Here is a 21,049-nt window from a genome sequence, read left to right on the forward strand (position 1 = left end):
GAAAAGGAGTACATAAAATCATAATTTCTCCTTTTTTCTTTTCTTTTTTTCTTTTTTTTTTGTTCGTTGGTTAAAAAAAAGGGTATTCAGGATTGGAACGCCATGAGGGTGATTTTATGTGAACAATTCCTTTAATGCACTCAACTAGAGTTTGCTGCTTTGAAATGGTTTCTGCATAAAAACTGTTTTGATGTTACATACAAACACATTTGAAATGCACTGCAAAACTGTCTTGACACGTCTCAATGGTCAACTATTGTGTGTGTGTGTGTGTGTGTGTGTGTCTGTGTGTCTGTGTGTGTGTGTGTGTGTGTGTGTGTGTGTGTGTGTTTGCACATGTGTGTGTATGTTGGAGACAGTTGAAGCCAAATGAGATGTGTCAGAAAGCAAATTGGAAATGCCAATTTCACTTAAGTCCCAGCAACACGCTTCACGCCTAAACTCCGCCACTTGTTTCATGTGTAAATGAATGGCTTCCACTCTGTAATTTAGATTTTTTGAGCTCTCCCACATGCCCTCATTCTATTCCGCCCCGTTTCCGTCTCACTTCCTCTTCCCCATGCGCTCTCCGACCCCTCAGCTCATCCAGAAATGGTCAGGGCGTGCACAGACAAATCGCATTTCTCTCTGCACGCTGGTTCTGAGTCAGTAGCTTTGCCTGAAGAGACGGTTTCTGATACTAGAAGCTCGCCTGTAAGTGTGCTGAACGTCTGCTGCTGTTTATCAGTGCTTGTAAGGAGTGTGTGTGAATGAGAGGGGCCATAGAGAGGAGGCTGCTGTCAGGGTGGAGTGTTTTCACCTCCCCCCATATTGATCTGACAGTCTCACAATTGCGTGATGAGAATCCTGACTTGTCTCTCCTTCGCTGTCCGTCTCACTCTGTTGCTCTCTCCGTTTTATCCATCTCACTCTCTTTCTTGCTCTCTCTCTCAAGGATACACTTTTAAATGGCAAGATTTACATGGAGCGAGATAAGCCAGCATGTTTCATTCATTCGCTGCCATTTCAGCAGGGCTGAGCTCGAGCTGTGCACCGGAACACGGTTTGCGTGCATTTTTCTGAACGCTCTTCATCCCGGGCGGCCTCCAGTTGCATGTCAGGATCAGTGCAGTAAATCACTGATGTGCTGCACAACAACATGGTCAGGTTGAATTGGCAGCATGCACACTTAAATGTATTTGCGAGGGATTTGTTTCTTGTTTTGTCTTGTGTTGAAGGTTTTTTGTTTGTTTTATTTTAGGTCGTTTTCGTGGATAGACAAAAATAGTTGGATTCAAACTCTTATTTCCTGCATGTGTGTCGCAGTTACAGTAGAGAGATATGGGGTTAGAATTGTTGGATTATTCCAAATAAATAGATTGAGATTCACAAACAAATGTAAATAGATTTACAAAAATGAATCAAATTCACAAATAAATGATTAAGATCCACAAATAAATGTAAAGAGTTTCACAAACATTTATAAAACTCACAAATAAATAAAATGAGATTAAAACACTCTGTTTCCAAAAGATTGTTGGAGTTTAAGGCTTCTTTATATTTCCATCAGGATAAGTCAAGTCAAGTCACCTTCATTTATATAGCGCTTTTAACAATATGGACTGTTTCAAAGCAGCTTTACAGTGATAATAGGAAATTACGGTAACAGAGATTGTTTTGGCTTTACAGCAGCTCTAGAATAAAGTTAAAGTCCAGCTAAAGTTAGTTTTGATTGATTCACTTCCGTCGCAACGATCATTAGTTATTAACTTAGGGGCGACTAACACGACACCGTTCTAACAGAATTTTTTTTTATGTGATCCGGGCGCTCATTTGCATAAAACAGTGCCTGGTGGCTCTGAGAATTTTATTTTTTTATTGCTTCCGCGTAGCCACGTGAATCGGAATTATCCCGACAACGTTTTATCAGTACAGAGGTAAAGGGAAGGAGGCCTTCACTAGGGAGAGACTAGTTGACACTTCAGGACTGTGCTGTCGTTGTGTCATCAGATCCGTAATCCGGATACGGCCTGGATCCGGCGGACTGCAGTACACCTCGGGATAAACAGAGAGACAAATATTAGCGTAGACGCCATCCTTCTTATGATGTACAAAGTACATCAGGATTTATGGGAAGAGTTCCCGGTTACGGCTGATCTAAACTATGCAACCTAACATTGATTTATAGAAGTCTATAATGTGTTATGTGTATACTAGGCCAAAGAGATGTGTTTTTAGTCTAGATTTGAACTGACAGACTGTGTCTCCTTCCCGGACAATGTTAGGAAGATTGTTCCAAAGTTTTGGTGCTAAATAGGAAAAGGATCTACCGCCAGCAGTCAATTTTGATGTTCTAGGTATTATCAACTGGCCGGAATTTTGAGATTGCAATAGACGTGAAGGACTATAATGCGTTAAGAGCTCGCTCAAGTACTGCGGAGCTAAACCATTTAGTGCTTTGTAAGTAATCAGCAATATTTAAAAATGTATATGATGTTTAATAGGGAGCCAATGCAGTGAACTGGGCTAATATGGTCATACTTCCTGGTTCTGGTAAGAACTATAGCTGCTGCGTTTTGGACCAGCTGTAGTTTATTTATTAAGCGTGCAGGGCAAGGAAATGTTTTGTCCAATAATTAGAATCTCTGTTTTTTCAGAATTAAGTAGTAGGAAATTACTAGTGATCCAATTTTTTTTATCAGCTATGCATTCCGTTAATTTGGTGAATTGGTGAGTTTTGTCAGGGCTTTGAAGAAATATAGAGCTGAGTATCATCAGCATAACAGTGAAAACTAATGCCATGCTTCCTAATAATATCTCCTAAGGGTAGCATGTACAGAGTGAACAGTAATGGTCCTAGTACTGAGCCTTGTGGTACACCATACTGAACTTTTGATCGATAAGACATCTCTTCATTTACTGCTACAAACTGATAACGGTCAGATAAATATGATTTAAACCATGCTAATGCAATTCCACTAATGCCAACATAATTTTTGAGTCTATTTAAAAGAATGTTGTGTTCAATAAGTGGTCAACAAATGCAGCACTAAGATCGAGTAACACCAACAGAGAGATACAACCATGATCGGAGAGATACAACCATGATCGGATACCATTACTTTCTAAAAAGGAACATAGTTGTGAGGATACTGCCTTTTCTAGTATCTTTGACAGAAAAGGTAGATTTGAGATCGGCCTGTAATTGACTAATTCTGTAGGATCAAGTTGCGTTTTTTTAACAAGTGGTTTAATCATAGCCAGCTTAAAAGTTTTTGGTACGTATCCTAGTGACAAGGATGAATTAATGATATTGAGAAGAGGATCTATGACCTCTGGAAGCATCTCTTTCAATAGTTTAGTCGGTATAGGGTCTAACATACATGTTGTCGATTTAGATGATTTAAAGGGGTCATATAATGGTACATGCACTTTTACAAGTTGATTGTACTGAAATGTGTGTTGGCAGTGCCTGTAAAAAAACATCATATAATGATAAAAAATCCATCCAGTGCTTTTGTTTTAATCTCCTTATATGTTTTCCCCTGCCTCAAATTGAGACGCTCGTTTTTGTGACGTCAATAAAACGGACGCCCCTCCCACGTTTAATAATTGACAGCAGCGTTTGGTTTCAAAACAGACCCGCCCTGAGCGAGCTGTCATTGTAGTGCGCCATTGTTGATACACTGGAGCAGAATAGCATCTAAGCGATTGTGGTGTTCTGTTCTTGGCTGTAATAAGGAACACAGCAGTCATTTAAATGTTCCTAAATTCGAACTGCTGAAGACGCAGTGGCTGAGCTTCATTTTTGAAGGGAATATCCCAACGATCAACGTAAATGCTTTTATGTTTGCGCTAATCATTTCTCACCAGACTGGTTTATAAACGAGGGTCAGTGTAAATCTGGTTTTGCTAAGAAGCTGGTCCTGAAAACAGAATCGGTACCAACTATTTGTGTTCCTGCTGCACCTCCAGAAGAAGTGAGTGTATGTTTTATTAACCTTTAAATATTAATCTTTGCAAATCGCTTGCACGCTTCACAATGTATGCGGCAAATGTTTACACTCAGGTCTCAGGGTACATTACGGCATGTTTTCTATGTAACGTTACGAAGTTCTCAATAAAATTCATAATCCCACGTTTATAATGAACAACGCGTTATGGTTAATGTTTCAGCACTGACAGTTGTACCTAACGCTGAGATAACGTTACGCATCACTGACAAGCCTATATTTACCAAAAAAAAAGTTTTTCAACATCAATCTGTCAACAAACTAACCTATACATCAGTAAACACATAGCGACTGTATCTCACTGCTCTAAGTTACCCTCCCAATACATAAGTTACAAAAATAGATAAAAGTGACATTACCTTAACCAACCATTCAGAAACATCGTGTTCGAGCCTTAATTGTCGAACTTCTTCGGGGCCGTCATCTTGTTCTGGGTCCGACTCCGGTTCAAATTGATACGGTTGCACAGATGTCTCCTCAGAGACTCCCGCTGACATTCTTGTTGGAAAATATACCCTCAACTGTTGTCAAGGCAACACGCCATGTGCGTTGTGTCAAAACGCCCCAAAGAACAGAGGGGCGGAGTGAGCAAAGCTCATTATCATTTAAAGGCATATGCACTGAAACGGCGTGATGAAAACAGAGCTGTTTTTGACCATGTAAAATTAGTGTTTTCTTACAATACTAATGGTAATTTTTGATAAAAGTATATTACAAAGTTTTCATTTAGACCCTAAAGATACATATTAACCTGTACAAAAATGGCATTATACTGTATGACCCCTTTAACAAGTTTAGAAAATTCTTCCTCTCCTATAGCAATGAATGAATTGAATTTTTCATCAAAGTCATTGAGACTACAATGCACAATTAACTCAGGATTACACACAAATTATGATCATCACAGATCCCGTGCATCATATAACACCCTCTCTACACCGGACACAGTGCGACACAGCGCGACAAAAGCAAATAGCCCATTATTTTCCCTGCTGCCGTAGCAGTTTCAAATAATGTAAAACTAGCATGTTTGACATGTTAACACATTTTGCCCATGACGTCTGTTTTCTGTTTCAAAAAAAAAAATTCTAAGCTAAATTCAAGCTCTCCTTTTCTGTATAAATACTACAGTTGACTGTGTCCAGCAATTTTTCTCTGTCTGTTTAGTAGAGAGTGGACGTGAAATTATGGCTAAAATAAAGGGGGAAAAGTCAGTTTTAAAACCGTATTTCCCGCATAAACACTACAGCACAATGTGTCTTTTACATTGATGGAAAGACAATAGATAGAGGACATGAAGTAATAGTGAGAAGTGAGTGTGATGGGATCAAGTAATGTCAAGAGCCTGATTTCCAACAGGTTTTTTTGTGTGTCTATTTTTTACTTTTTAGAGGATAAACACTGTAGAGAGAGGACAGGAAGTAATGATAAGTAGTGGGAGTAATCAGATTTGGAAATGTTGTTCAATTTGTCATTTAATCATTTTTTGGGTGCCTTTTTGTCTTTTTGTTGGATTTGCCACACTTTAGAGACAGAAAATTATGGTGATAAGCAGGAAGAGTGGGATGGGAAAAACTGTGAATCATATTCAAACCCATAATTCCACATGATGATTGTTGAACACCCATGTAAAACATAACCTTTTTGTGATGTATTGCTTTAATTGATGACAGGAATTTTAGCTGATGGAGGCTGGTATAATACAACCGATTACCATGTGTGATGAATAGCATGGAGTCATATCTATTTTTCGTTTTTCTTTCTCTCTCTGCAGTATGACTATGAAGGAAATGACATCAGCGACCTGCCGGTGGACCTATCAGTTGTGTGGAATGGAGATTTCGTCATTGACAACCCCTACCATATCCAAGGTAAACCTCGCCTCAGTCTGACACATCCGTTTCTCTATAGTCACTCTTGTTGTAGTAGCCTATCCATTCCTCTGTGAAGATGAATTAGGGACGTTTTATGCTTGGCTGGATGTCAGGCCTCACTGCTCTCCATACAGCTTATCTGTTCCTTCCTGAGGTGTGACTGCAACTCGCCGCTGCTAAACAATGAGAAACCGTGTGAAACCCTCATTCAGAAAGAATGAAAGGGGTGTCAGTCGAGAAAGTGTGGTTATGGGTTGACATCCCCATCTTGATGACTTAGCCTGATTCTTCATATACCTCAAAATGAGTGCTTTGGTCATTTTGGGTGGAGTCCAGGTCCATTTGCTGCTAATATTTCAAGTGTCAGGCTGGTAAGCAGCTATTTAGAGCGCTGAGTGAGTGGTGACTCTGGAGGGCCATCCAATAGATCGCCACACCTGGGCCAAATCTAGCTCTCAGCACCTTGATTGATGGTAAACGAGTGCCACGCTTTTCCGTTCTTTTTTTCCCCATCTCTTCGCTGTCAACAAAATCTGAAAAATGCTATTGTACACAGAGATAGGAAGGCATTAAGACGGACCCAGATCAAATGTTTTTTGTAACATCCTGTCTATTAAAATTCCTTCATATGGTCTGTTTCAAACGGTAGAATTGATGAATGCTTCACTTTGGTTGTGTGGAGTACAAGTAAATTGATTCATAAAGGTCATTTTATTTTATGATTAATTTTCTATACTCTACTGTTCAATAGTTTGGGGTCAGTAAGGACGCATTAAAGTGAAGAAACGTGACAGACATTTATACAGTTACAAAAGATTTATATTTAAAAAAAAATGCTGTTCTTTTGAGCTTTGTATTATCAAAGAACCTGAAAAATTGTATCCATTAAAAAAAATATTAAGCAGCAAAACTGTTTTCAACATTAATCATAATAAGAAATGTTTCTTAAGCTGCAATATTAGATAATTAGATAATATCTAGTATCAGCATATCAGAATGATTTCTGAAGGATCATGTGATTAAAGACTGGAATAATGTTGCTGAAAATTCATCTTTGCCACCACAGGAATACATAAAATATAAAACAATAATTTGTTTGTTTAAATACATGCAGCTTTAGTGAGCATAAGAGACTTCTTACTGACCCCAAGTCAGTATATATATATATATATATATATATATATATATATATATATATATGTATATATATATATATATATATATATATATATATAAAAGAGATTATTGACAAGAGATTTTGGTGTCTTGAAAGCATGTCTGCACCATGCAAATGAATAAATAAATAAATAATATTTATTTTTAATTCATTTATTTGTATTTGTGTTTTTTTTCAGACAAATATTTCTACATCCATAAAACAAGATACATTTGCTTGAATAAACATTGTATAAAATATTGAAAGAAAATATATGCAAAGAAAAACATCTTGAATTTAGTTTAACCACATTGACATATACATTTTTTTCCCCTTGTTTACAGCATAAATCTCACTATATTGATACATTTATTTGTAAAAACAAATTCAGTGTATATTCTTAGTCTTAAACTATCTTATTTTTGGGATGTTGAGATATTTTTGTGCTGTATTCTCTCTCTCTCTCTCTCTCTCTCTCTCTCTCTCTCTCTCTCTCTCTCTCTCTCTCTCTCTCTCTCTCTCTCTCTCTCTCTCTCTCTCTCTCTCTCTCTCTCTCTCTCTCTCTCTCTCTCTCCCGATCTCAGCGCTGTCTTTATAGCACAATAAATGTATCCATCTTCGCCACGCTGCCAGAGAAAAACCCCAGCTTTGCCCTGCTGTAAAGTGGAAATGTTAATGTAATTAAATCATTCATTTGGTTCAGTTTAATTAGCGCAGCGCTACTTTTAAGCTTAGCCGTGGCTAATCAGATTAGCATGAGGCTGAGACGGATGGATACGCTGTCGCCTTTGAAGTCCGGCGGCAGTCTGCACACCCAGGCAACAGAACATTCACCCAGTCCCATGAAGCTCCAGGGATGCATGAAAAATCTGCCATCTTTCTCTTTACAATGGGAATTTAACATCTGTAATTCACTAATTGCTAGCGGTAGCAGAGGTGATACCTTTGTTTCATAAATCATCCAATTTTTAATCTCTCTTCCTGTCAGTTGACATTTAAAGGGAACTATTTGAACATTTTAGATAAAAAATATGGCAGAATGTGTTTGTGCTCTCATTTTAAAGTCACCATAAATTCAAAATTGACCATTCTTGTTTGTTTATGGAGTATTTATTATTATAAATGATTTATCACTGCACATTATTGTTATAATTCTTTTAATTCACATGCCCTTGTAACCTTTAATCAAAATAACTCCCCCTCCCCCTTGTAGCAACATCTCTATTCTGAAGATGTGTTTAGTGGTTCGAGGGCGGGACAACCTGTCACTCACATGAGATCCACCAATAGCAAAACACAACCATCCAATCATTCAATCAATTCCAGATGGACAAAATCAAGTCCCACCCTACATTTTTTCTTGTTCAAATGGCAACATGCAACTTGGCAGTTTAGCAGTTGTTGTTTGTGTAGATTAACTTGTTTGTTCAACTTCAGTGCTCTTTTACATGCTTTCAGCTTCAAACAAAAGGCTACCATGGTACTATTTGGATGTGTACCTCAGTATTCTTTGAAATACCTTGGAATAATGTAAATACCATAATATATAGTGTTTACATAGTACATAAGTTATGCTCTTAATTCATATGCATTTACCTGCTGAAAACAGCTAAAACTCAGCTGGTCAGACTTGGACAACCAGCTAAAACCAACTGAAGACCAGTTTGGCCAGCTACATAAATGTTAAACCAGCTAAGACCAGCAAAGGATGGTTTTAGCTGTTTTTTCTATCTCAAATTTTCATGTTGAGTGCATTAAATTAGATTAAAAACAAGGTGTTGCATGATTTTACTACAGTAAAGGGGTGTATTTAGGCTCATTGTGAGATGTAGGTGAAACTCACAACTAAAACTGTAACAGCAATATAAAATAAAAGTTTCAAAATAATCAAATTTATTAAGTCTAATAAGTACAATAAACACTTAGTCAGTCGAGTATTACAGTTCATTAGCTCAACAGTAGATGGTTTATGGTTGCCAAGCAACTTGGCACGTTAATGAAGAATTCATCTGATGTGCGGTCGCAAGGTTTTGTCCTCTGCTCTGCTTGCATATTTATCCCTCTCTTTATCTCTGTTTCTCTCGACAGCGCACCTGTACAAGTGTTACGCCATGCGGGACAGCTGTGGGATGTGTCTGAAAGCGGATCCCCGGTTCGACTGCGGCTGGTGCGTGCAGGAAAAGAAATGTTCACTGAGACAGGAGTGTGCTCCTCTAGAGAGCACCTGGATGCACCCCAGTGCAGGAAACAGTCGCTGTGCGCACCCCAAAATCAACAAGGTAGCACCCGTTCTCATTCTGTCACACTCCATTTAACACATTCACTATTTACAAGGCTGTCAAACACACTTTTTATTGTGTGAGCATTTAACAGGTGTTGTTTTTGCAGAACAGTGTTTAAAATGTAGGTTCATCAACTGTTCTTTGCATCTTATGGTCTGCAAAGAATCTATCAAATACACTTTTTACTGTATTAGTTTTTCCGAGTAGTCCTATGGTTATTTTAAATAATGTTTTTGCATTTATATTTTGTTCAGATCAATGTACTGTATATAATTGAAATATCATCTGTTACACACAAGGAATAGTACTCTTCAAAATGAAAATTCTCTCATTAATTACTCACCCTCATGTCGTTCCAAACCCGTAAGACTTTTGTTCATCATCGGAAACCCATCTTTTTGATGAAATCTGAGAGCTTTCTGTCCCTCCATTGACAGCTACACAACTACCACTTTGACGCTTCAAAAAGTTCATAAAGAGATTGTAAGACTTGATCGCTTTATATGATGAACAGATTGAACTTAGGCTTTTATTCACATATAAACATTCAACACACATCATGTTATGATAAACAGTTGCTCAAGCATGTTCGCTTGACATGTGAGAACCAATGAGGTTCATTCTCGTGTGTTACACAGCACGTTTGAGCTTCCTCAAGAACCAATGAGGTTCATTCTCGTGTTTCGCATCACGTTTGAGCTTCTGCAAGAACCAATGAGGTTCATTCTCGTGTTTCGCAAGCAAGTTTGAGCTTCTGCAAGAACCAATGAGGTTCATTCTCGTGTTTCCCATCATGTTTGATCTTCAGCAAGAGCCAATAAGGTTTTTTCTCACGCGTCAAACAGGTTTGGTTGAGCTTCTGTTTATGCTGGTATATGTTTATATGTGAATAAAAGCCTACATTAAATGTTTTCATCATAAAAAAGCAATCGCGTCTCTTCCGAAATTTTGGACTTAACCGCTCAATTCAAATGGATTAGTTTTACGATCTCTTTGAACTACCTCTTCAAAGTGGTAGTTGCGTAGCTGTCAATGGAGGAACAGAAAACTTTCAGATTTAATCAAAAAGATTTACATTTTTTCCCGAAGATGAACAAAAGTCTTACGGGTTTGGAACAACATGAGGGTGAGTAATTAATGACAATAATTATTTTTTGGATGAACTATCCCTTTAAATATAAAGGTTTCAAAAGTCGGTTCTTGCAATAATGCCATAAGGGGCTATGGCACCGGAGGAACGTTTTCATAGTTCCTATTGGCGCAAGTACCTGATTTTTGGAATGTACGCACCCCAGAGACTGGGAAAGATTTTAGATATAGGAACGCCTTTTGGGGGGACAAAATTTTTAGACTAAAGTCTAACCAAGCACAATAAGAACTACCAGTTACGTAGGTGTATGTTGATTGGCCGAACGCTTAATACGACAAAAACACAGCTCCGATCACAGCGTCCTCCACCCTCCAATTGTTGACGTTGTTGAATGACATGCTGGAATAATGTCTCCATCTGCTGGCTTTTAAAACGTCCGTACTGTTTTTCAGTTTCTATGACACTGACACTCTTAATCTAAGAAAAAAAAAAACAATAGACCTCCATCTTATGTTTTCCACAATGGCAGTGCCAAACAAATCTCTCGCTGTGCTTTTATTGCCGTGCAGCGGTGGATTGATGCTAATATACTGCGGTGTGCCAGTGTTGGCAGCTGGCAGTCTGAGAGACAGCGGTGTCTCTCAGTAAGATTAGCCCCTGATACTGGGTAATTGCCAGTGGCACAGTTGCTAATCCGTTAGCTCATGCCTGTCTCTCTGCTTACTTATCGCTCTATAACCAGAGCTGAAAGCTTCAATGGCGAGAGAAACAGAAAAGGAAGAGGTACAGACAAAGAAAGGGAAAGACATACTCTTGTTTTCAGTTCACTTGGAATCAGCTAACCAGTAAGACTATTTTGAACAGTTTTGATGACTACAGGCCCAAAATCAGACCTACAAGAAAATCTTCTGAAGTCATACAATAGCTTTGTGTGATGAACAGACTAAATTAAGCTTGAAATTGACATTTTCCCCTGTACCGCAGCTCTCAAATCAGATATGGTGCAGTTAGACACATGATGTCAAGCATTGTATGTTCCAGAGTGTCTCGTGACCAAACGTCATTGACGTGACCTGTTGATCGCCATGTTTGATTTAAGAACGAGTGGACGAAATAAATCTGTGAAGGATGGAAGTACAGTATGCTAAATGTACTAGACCTACAAAACCCTATAAAACAGCAACACAGGCTGTGCTTCCTTCACAGGCCCATTTCTGGACATTTTATGGTACAGGTCTGATGTTATTAGAGAGACTACATGAGGTAGTGAACTGGGTTTAAAATACACACTTACCAAATGTGGGTAAAATTGCCTTTAGTGAGTAAATAAAACGGAGTAAGTCGCCAGTTGGCCCAGTATTAGGCACAGTAGCAGTAAATGGTTTAAATCAAATTGTGAGTATAGTAATTAGATATTTAGCAATTCAAATCAAACCACTGACTAAATAGTCAGTGGGGAAGTGTACCATCATTAGTTTACTTGGCATACTAAATGTTTTTTTTTTTCTCCAGAACTTCACATTCATGTAAAAAATAAAATAAAATATCAGTGTTATTTTTATATTTTTAAAGGCTATACTGCTATTGGTTTTATTAATATACATACGTAAATATATCATTATTTTTTTATTTTGATTTAATCTTTTAGTAATTTTGTGCTTTTGATGTTTTTCTTAGATTACATTTTTTTAAATAATATTTTTAATTAATTTTATTATGACAAAACTATGATGACAAAAATAATTTATTGGCTCCGTATAGAGCATTTATGTTCCATAACAATTCCTACCCCACTCATTCCCTCGTTTCTCCTTCGTTCACGTCAGAGCAGTGTGATTTAGTATATTAGCCGGTGGATAAGCTTCTAATTTCATTTGGAATAGAGTATTTAAACTGGGATTTTCTGTCTCTCTCTCTTCAGAGAGAGACCCCTGGGTAGGAGTAGTAATTGAATTTGCTTTATGTCTGTCTTATTGTTTGCTGGTTTGCGTCTCCGTTAAAGCAGTCTGCTGACGTCAAAGTTGTGCCCTTTCACTCTATGGGCTGAGAAGGTCTGTAATACCTGGAGAGAGCTAGCCGTTAGCATTCCCATTCATTTCTTTGGCAGCTACTCAATTGCAAAGTCTTGTGACATGCTGGGTGGAAAAACCCTTACAATCTTGGGGTAAAATCCTCCTTAGACTGCTTCTTTGCTCTTGTTTTTTTCCAAAATGCACCTCTTCACTTCGGCATCAATATCGCATTAACTTGCTCAGAGTGTAGATTTTCTCCATTTCTAATTACACCAGAGGAAAGCGCACCTAACCGGGGGCAACAGCAAGGTTTGTTATGCCGAACTTTCTTTTCTTTATCTCGTATTTTCTCTCTCTCACACACACGCACCCTTATCACACCTCTGTCAACAGTAAGCAGCTCTGATAAGCTTTGACACTGAAATATGTAAAATATACATGTTGCTCTGCCTTGTTTTTCATGCAGTGAGATGAAGTGAGACAGACAAAGAGAGGGGGTAGAAAAAACCATTGCGTCTGATTGGATGATTCAGATTCCATTCTCTTCATGTAGGTAACAAATGAAAATAGTCTTAAGCCTCACGTGCCTTTAGGGAGACGGACTTCTGCTGCTGCCCATCTAAGTCTGGTTGTGATTGGATGCTATCAAGCTACATGTAAAACAACCCCTCTGAAACCAATTACAGACCACTTTTCCCTCCATGTTTCGTTATGCTGTATTCGTTATTGGCATCGCTCTGTTCAAAAAGCCAATTTTTGACTCTATGGTCTATACGAGGCTCTAAGATTGGCTTAGGGGGAGAGGGATTTGAGAACATATGCTACAAACTAGCAATATTTGATGGGAAAATAGGGAAAAAAGGAAGCAAATTAGGGCCCTGGAAAGCTACATAACTAAAGCGACAGATATGGCAGAACTTTGATACATTTTTCCATTCTTCAGCAGATTGGTGGAAGCTCTATAAATAGAAGGTTTTCTGGGTGAAATCCCAAGTGAAACTGTTGTACCCGTAAGCAAAGACACTTAACCTCAATTACATCAGGAAGCATGCAGCCGCAGACGTATGGAGAGGGGGTGCCAGACAGAACTGTGTTGCGTATCTGAGGGCTGAAAAGCGCAAGTAGATGTTTCTACCAGTAAATTTTGACTGTAATTTGTTGCCAAATTTTTTTTGAGAGATTTTACCCATCCTGCATTTCTGTGTTTGCCAAAAGATGAAAGACCACCTTGCTGATGAAGATCAGGGAAAGACCGACAAACAGAAAGACGGTAGACAAACGCAACATCAGGAAAGCGTTAAGCCTTACACACTGTGCAGGTGGCATGTGGGCGGATGGGATCTGGAAGACGGAGGTCTTCAGACACCCCAATCTGCCCCTATTCTTTTCACCCGCCGTCTTCTCCGATCCTCCCACTCTCCCTCCATTGTCGTCCTCCCACCCATTGGCGGGGGGTGGGGGGAAAGCAATACACAAACAGTAATAATCTCGCCACTGGAAATCGACAGGGGGTTTTGTGCATTCTGGTGCACTTTAATCTCAGTAATTGCATGTATTTTTTTGAAATGTATCGTTAACCAGAGCTGATAATGAAGGGAGATTTACTTAACTGTGTGTAATTTAACAAGGTCCTGGGGGAGAACGTGTGTGTATATTAGTGTTCTCCCACTTGTGTTGAGAGATATTATTTTTATCTATCATTTCGCTCTAAGGCTGATTTAATTAGAAACATATAAATTGTTTTTTGAACATAATAAAAGACATCTAATGTAGGTTAATTTTAGTGGAATCCCGAGCGACAGTCTTCAGTCGAAATTCTGTGATTTTCAGGTCAAGACCAGATGGTTTACAGTATATGCTCCATCAATACAGCTTGCATTTATTTAGCTACTCGGGTTGTTGCATTGACAGTACAGTGCCATCTGAGGCATTATAACCGTACTGACCAGTTCCTGGGATTACTTTTGTTTTGCATGGCCCGACACATTTGAGCTTGTTGTGATCGATGTGTGTTGCGACCAGCGACGGCTTGGAATTTGGCGAATCCAGTGAATAGTTCTTCCTCAAAAGTGCTCATTATATCACTGCACCCTACCTTGTTCCAGGCATAAGGAAGTTGCTTGAAGTCAGCCAAAACAATTTTTTAACTGGCCAACTCTTGCCAGTTATGAATGCAACAGTTATACAACATTCAGAACTGAATTGAAAATGCCTTTTAAATTCCAACTCAGCTCAATTTGAATTTAATTTGAGGTTGCAGTTTAATTCGAATGTGAATGCAACGATGCAGTTAAAATAAAAATAAAAATAAAAATGTACTTGTGATATCAAGGTGAATGTTGGTTTGACAGGCGAAACTAAAAGATAAAAAATTAAAAAGTGAATAGAAAGATGGCTAATAACTAATAATAATAGATTTTTATTTTATTTGGTTTGCTGTGGTCAGTTAAATCTGTTTTATTTCATTTTTATTTCATTTTATTTTTATGGACCACCTGCATTGAATTTATTTTGCAATTCTTTTAAATTTCATTGAATTCCTCTTCCTGTCATTCATTTTATTATTATTCTCTGCTTAGTGAGGCTGAGACTATGGTTACTTTGGCTGTACACAACCAACAAGAAAATCTGAATTGTATGGCAAACTTTCTCATTTCACACTTGTTCAATTTACAGTTTTCTATGCAATGTCATTTTACACATAGGGGTACCTCAAGGCTCCAGTCTAGGCCCACAGCCATTGTGGCAGTGATGCAGCCGAGGCCTGGCTCCAGTTTGCTGTGGAGACCTTGTGGTCGAGAGATCAGGCGTACAGAGTACCTGTAATTACCTCATGATGGCTGTTATGGGGCGCCATCCTGCTGTTACAGCGGCACATCATTCACCATATTTGTTTTGTCATGCCACACCTGTCCTCGTTACGGAGAATAATCCGGCTAAATAAATCACATTATCCCACTGCCTTGCGCCATGCGGCTCTGAAGCGTGGATCCGAGAGCCTGGGTAATAAGTTTCAATTAGAGGATGGATGGAGGGGGGGTTGGAGAGAGGTGTTTCGCCAAGCCCAGCATTAGGGGCTTCTGCTCCCCTGCGCCAAGGGGTGATTTGTCTCCATTAAAATGCAAGGTGTCTGAGTTTGTGTTGGAACTCTGAGACTATAAGTAGCTACAGGGTTCAATGCCAAGACCTGTGCACTAACCAGTGGACCATTATGTGGTCTACAGATATCAGAATATTCAGACTTTTTTTCTTTATTCTACATTTACTGATCTTGTTCTCTGTCCTTCTACTCATCATGGCAAAAAGTCCAAAACGAATATTTGGTTTGTTGTATTTTAATCTTCTAAATCTCCTACTCCGTATCCAATCAAACTAATATCTCTTTTTTTCCTCATCTGACAGCTGTTTCCAGAGACCGGACCACGGCAAGGCGGAACCAGGCTCACCATCACTGGAGAGAATCTGGGTCTACAGTTCAGAGACATTATGACAGGTGTACGGCTAGGAAAAGTACCCTGTGTTCCTATTGAAGAGGAATATGTTAGCGCGGAAAGGTGGGTAATACTTGAAGATTTTTGGAAAACAAGGCTGTGAGGGATAGAAATACAGTTTGTTTAATGTATTGTACTGTTGTTTAACTTCATGAAAATTGTGCACAGGAGAATAATGTCTTTCTGATATAAAAAATCAGTTGACAAAAACTCCATAAAACAGTTTTCTAAGTTGTGCAAATTATACAGTTTGTGTCATTGTAAAGACTAAGTCTATACCTCACAGCCTTTAAATATTCAAACCTAACTATAATACTCCTTTTCACTGTATGATCGATCAAAATCAACCTACAAATTGTGTTTTTAATATATTGTTAGTTCTGATAAGTGTCAAGTAATTATAACACATTTTACCACATTTAAATTAAGAATCCTTGCAGTGCAGGAAATGCAGAAAAAAAGTCTGCAGATTCAGTCTGGGCCGGCTCATAAATCAGAAACAGATTAATTATGGTAATAATATTTACTTGCGCTGTATCATATAAATCCATCCATTCACCTTCCTCCCCTTGAGGCCTTTGGTAACTTAGCACTGCTGTTAATCACAAACCTTAAAGAGGATTCTGACATGTCTTTCTTCTGCAGGATTGTGTGTCTGCTGAATGACGCCACAGGATACCGTGTGCAGGAAGCCCAGGTGGAGGTGTGCGTGAGAGACTGCCTGGCTGACTACAGAGCCCTCTCACCCAGGGCATTCACCTTTGTGGTGAGCATCTAGGAGTCTGGAGACACTTAATCCTACAGATACATTCAGATCTTGTTGCCTTTGGATTATTGTAATTATGCAAATTGGATGCATATAATTCCAAACAAACACTTGTGAATAAATGCAGTACCGTTCAAAAGTTTTAGATCAGTACATTTTTGTTATGAAGCATCAGACGCAAGGGGATCCATTTGCAGCTTTTATTAGAGTAGTCAAACAGGCAGGAATCAACAACAGCAAACAGGGCAACGGAGACAAGGCAGAGACAAACCAGGTAACACGCAATGGCTGGGGCAGGCAGCGAGAAGCAAGGTCCAGTAAATAATCCAAGTCGGGGCGGGCAGAGAAAAATCAAAAACGGGATACACAGTCCAAGGTCAAGGTAATAATCAATCCACAGGAAGAAACACTCGGTAATGACAGCCAAGCAAATGAAGACTTTGCACTGGTGTGGTGCGTGTATGTGTGTGTGTGTGAATGAGATGCTGGTGTGTGTGTGTGTAATCAGCGCAGTGCAGGTGTATGGTGTAATCAGTCCAGGGAGATGCATGATGGGAAATGTAGTCTGTGATCACCCAAGGAGTGCGTGGCTAATAGTGACAGATTTAAAGAAATTAATACTTTTATTCTGCAAAGACACATAAAATTGGGACAGTAAAAGTGACAGTAAAGACATTTATAATGTCACAAAAGATACAAATAAATGATGTTCTTTTGAACTTTCTATTCGTCAAAGAATCCTGAAAACAATTGTCACAGTTTCCACAAAAAATAGTAAGCGGCAGCAAATCAGCATATTAGAACGGTTTCTGAATGATCATGTGACACTGAAGACTGGAGTAATGACTGCTTAAAAAATAATTCAGTTTCCCAACACATAAATGAATTACATTTTAAAATATAGTAAAATAAAAAAACTATATTTAAATTATAAACTGTAATAAATTTCACAATATTACAGTTTTTACTGTATTTTTAATCAAATTAAAACAGACAGGGTGAGCATAAGATACTTAATTTAAAAATGTTTGAAATCTTACCAACACCAAATATTTGAACGGTAGTGTATATCAGGAACACATGAAGTTAAATTCACAGAGTTGGTGGCAAGAGTGACGCCCAATATGGGTATACTTTGTACTAATAGTGTTTGAAATGGATGACAATAACAATGAACTTCTTTAATGTATAATTATCTTCCTCAGACGCCGTACTTCTCACGTGTCCAGCCTGCTCAGGGACCCCTCTCAGGAGGAACCAGAATCACTATTGAAGGAAACCACCTCAACGCTGGCAGCTCGGTTGGGGTCAACATTGGGCGTCACCCTTGTCATTTCAAAAAGTGAGCACTGCTCTTCTATATCTTGTGTGTATCTTTTAGTTGCTATGTCATACACTTCTGGCATGTTGATGGTATGAAGTGGTATATACCAATTAAACATATTGGGGATGGTCACAGTGTCAAATGCATCTGCCTAGAAATAATTCAAAATATAAATGATTATTCAGCTTATTTGGGTGATCCAAGTGCGAGTCCATCCTGTGACCGGTCTAATAATAAGGCAAAAGAACATAATTGTCTGTTTGGCTGCCCTTCTGTCTGTCTTGTTATCGGTTTATCCCTCCATCTGTCTGGCTTTCTTTCTAACTTTCTGTTTCTGTCTGTCACATAGTTTGTGTTTGTTTGTTTTACTGTTTTATATGCTCCATAGGCTCTGTGCCAGTTGTTTTGATGGTTAGCCTGTTGGCTGTTTTAGTGTAGCATTTGCCAACATACAGTCTCCGCTTGCTTGTTAATGTGGTGCTTTTTCCTCTTACTCTCTCTGCTTATTCATCGGCCAAGTTGTCTCCCTCTGTCTTTATCCGTATCCTTCCAAAAAAATGTCTTCCGGCTTCTCACCTTAGCACGTCCACCTGTCATTCCGTCAGTCAAAACACCCTGGCCCATTTTTTTTTACCCCTCAGCGTGTATCTACAGCTTAAAGAGACACTTTGAAGGCACGAACATCAGGCACGTAATGGCACATGCGGTCCCGGTCGATTGTGCGCTTCCGTTTGTGGACAGGGACAGTGAATGAGTGTTCCTGCTGTCCGCCTGTCTATCTGTAGCTCCAGACCGCTCTGCATTGCAGCGGAGAATAAAAAACATTGTCTCGCTGCCAAGTCTCAGAAATGAGAGAAGGAGAGAATGAGGATTACCGCGGTTCTCGCTGACTGAGACGTCAACCACACCTGGTCTCAGAGCCAGGGTTCGCTTCAGAGAGAAGGTCCACATCCTGTTAACCCATTGTGCAAGGATGTTAAAGTGATAGTTCGTTCAAAAATGTATATTCTTTCATCATTTACTTGCCCTCACATAGTTTGGATGGAGACTAGGGCCATTTATGCCATTTAGTCCACCCAAAAGTGAAAATTCTGTCATCATTTACTAACTTTGTCTAAACCATTCTTTCTATTAACAAATGAAAATATTTCGAAGAATATTGGGGACTAAATAATATTGGAGCCCATTGATTTATATTATATGGATTATATTGACATTTCTCAAAAAAAAAAAAATATTTTTTTTTTCTTTTTACACACACACATATATATATATATATATATATATACAGGTCCTTCTCAAAAAATTAGCATATTGTGATAAAGTTCATTATTTTCCATAATGTAATGATAATAATTTAACTTTCATATATTTTAGATTCATTGCACAGCAACTGAAATATTTCAGGTCTTTTATTGTTTTAATACTGATGATTTTGGCATACAGCTCATTAAAACCCAAAATTCTCAAAAATCTCAAAATCTCAAAAAATTTGCATATCATGAAAAGGGTCTCTAAACGAGCTATTAACCTAATCATCTGAATCAACTAATTAACTCTAAACACCTGCAAAAGATTCCTGAGGCTTTTAAAAACTCCCAGCCTGTTTCATTACTCAAAACCGCAATCATGGGTAAGACTGCCGACCTGACTGCTGTCCAGAAGGCCATCATTGACACCCTCAAGCAAGAGGGTAAGGCACAGAAAGAAATTGCGGCGTGGCATGGAGGCAATCAGCCTGTGGCACTGCTGAGGTGTTATGGAGGCCCAGGATGCTTCGATAGCGGCCTTAAGCTCATCCAGAGTGTTGGGTCTTGCGTCTCTCAACTTTCTCTTCACAATATCCCACAGATTCTCTATGGGGTTCAGGTCAGGAGAGTTGGCAGGCCAATTGAGCATAGTAATACCATGGTCAGTAAACCATTTACCAGTGGTTTTGGCACTGTGAGCAGGTGCCAGGTTGTGCTGAAAAATGAAATCTTCATCTCCATAAAGCTTTTCAGCAGATGGAAGCATGAAGTGCTGCAAAATCTCCTGATAGCTAGCTGCATTGACCCTGCCCTTGATAAAACACAGTGGACCAACACCAGCAGCTGACATGGCACCCCAGACCATCACTGACTGTGGGTACTCCAGTGCTGCTTATCTGTAGCCCAGGTCAGGCACTTCTGCCGCTGTTTCTGGTTCAAAAGTGGCTTGACCTGGGGAATGCACCTGTAGCCCATTTCCTGCACACGCCTGTGCACGGTGGCTCTGGATGTTTCTACTCCAGACTCAGTCCACTGCTTCCGCAGGTCCCCCAAGGTCTGGAATCGGTCCTTCTCCACAATCTTCCTCAGGGTCCGGTCACCTCTTCTCGTTGTGCAGCGTTTTTTGCCACACTTTTTCCTTCCGAAAGACTTCCCACTGAGGTGCCTTGATACAGCACTCTGGGAACAGCCTATTTGTTCAGAAATTTCTTTGTGTCTTACCCTCTTGCTTGAGGGTGTCAATGATGGCCTTCTGGACAGCAGTCAGGTCGGCAGTCTTACCCATGATTGCGGTTTTGAGTAATGAAACAGGCTGGGAGTTTTTAAAAGCCTCAGGAATCTTTTGCAGGTGTTTAGAGTTAATTAGTTGATTCAGATGATTAGGTTAATAGCTCGTTTAGAGACCCTTTTCATGATATGCTAATTTTTGGAGATAGGAATTTTGGGTTTTCATGAGCTGTATGCCAAAATCATCAGTATTAAAACAATAAAAGACCTGAAATATTTCAGTTGCTGTGCAATGAATCTAAAATATATGAAAGTTTAATTTTTATCATTACATTATGGAAAATAATGAACTTAATCCAATATGCTAATTTTTTGAGAAGGACCTGTATATATATATATATATATGTATGTATGTATGTGTGTGTGTGTGTGTGTGTGTGTGTGTGTGTGTGTGTGTGTGTGTGTGTGTGTGTGTGTGTGTGTGTGTGTGTGTGTGTGTGTGTGTGTGTGTGTGTGTGTGTGTGTGTGTGTGTGTGTGTGTGTGTGTGTGTGTGTAACCACAGTGAACCAAAGTGTTGTACAATT

At 39.0% G+C, this 21,049-nt stretch overlaps 1 protein-coding gene across 3 annotated transcripts in view; it reads left to right on the forward strand.

The window, feature by feature from the left end:
- plxna1a (plexin A1a) overlaps positions 1 to 21,049 on the forward strand; it is a 226,431-nt gene that overhangs the window by 161,788 nt on the left and 43,594 nt on the right. For 2 of the 3 annotated variants that reach the window (XM_077218621.1, XM_077218622.1), the window contains exons 11-15: positions 5,767 to 5,863; positions 9,111 to 9,301; positions 15,809 to 15,960; positions 16,543 to 16,663; positions 17,869 to 18,005. In XM_077218621.1, the coding sequence (XP_077074736.1) occupies positions 5,767 to 5,863; positions 9,111 to 9,301; positions 15,809 to 15,960; positions 16,543 to 16,663; positions 17,869 to 18,005 (698 nt within the window). Of the gene's footprint in view, positions 1 to 5,766; positions 5,864 to 9,110; positions 9,302 to 12,872; positions 12,952 to 15,808; positions 15,961 to 16,542; positions 16,664 to 17,868; positions 18,006 to 21,049 lie in introns of those variants that run through there. The other variant, XM_077218623.1, reaches the window with a different exon arrangement.

This window comes from Siphateles boraxobius, unplaced genomic scaffold, assembly GCF_051911475.1.
Source record: "Siphateles boraxobius isolate OS27281-9 unplaced genomic scaffold, OSU_SipBor_1 77, whole genome shotgun sequence".
Lineage (NCBI taxonomy): Eukaryota > Metazoa > Chordata > Actinopteri > Cypriniformes > Leuciscidae > Siphateles > Siphateles boraxobius.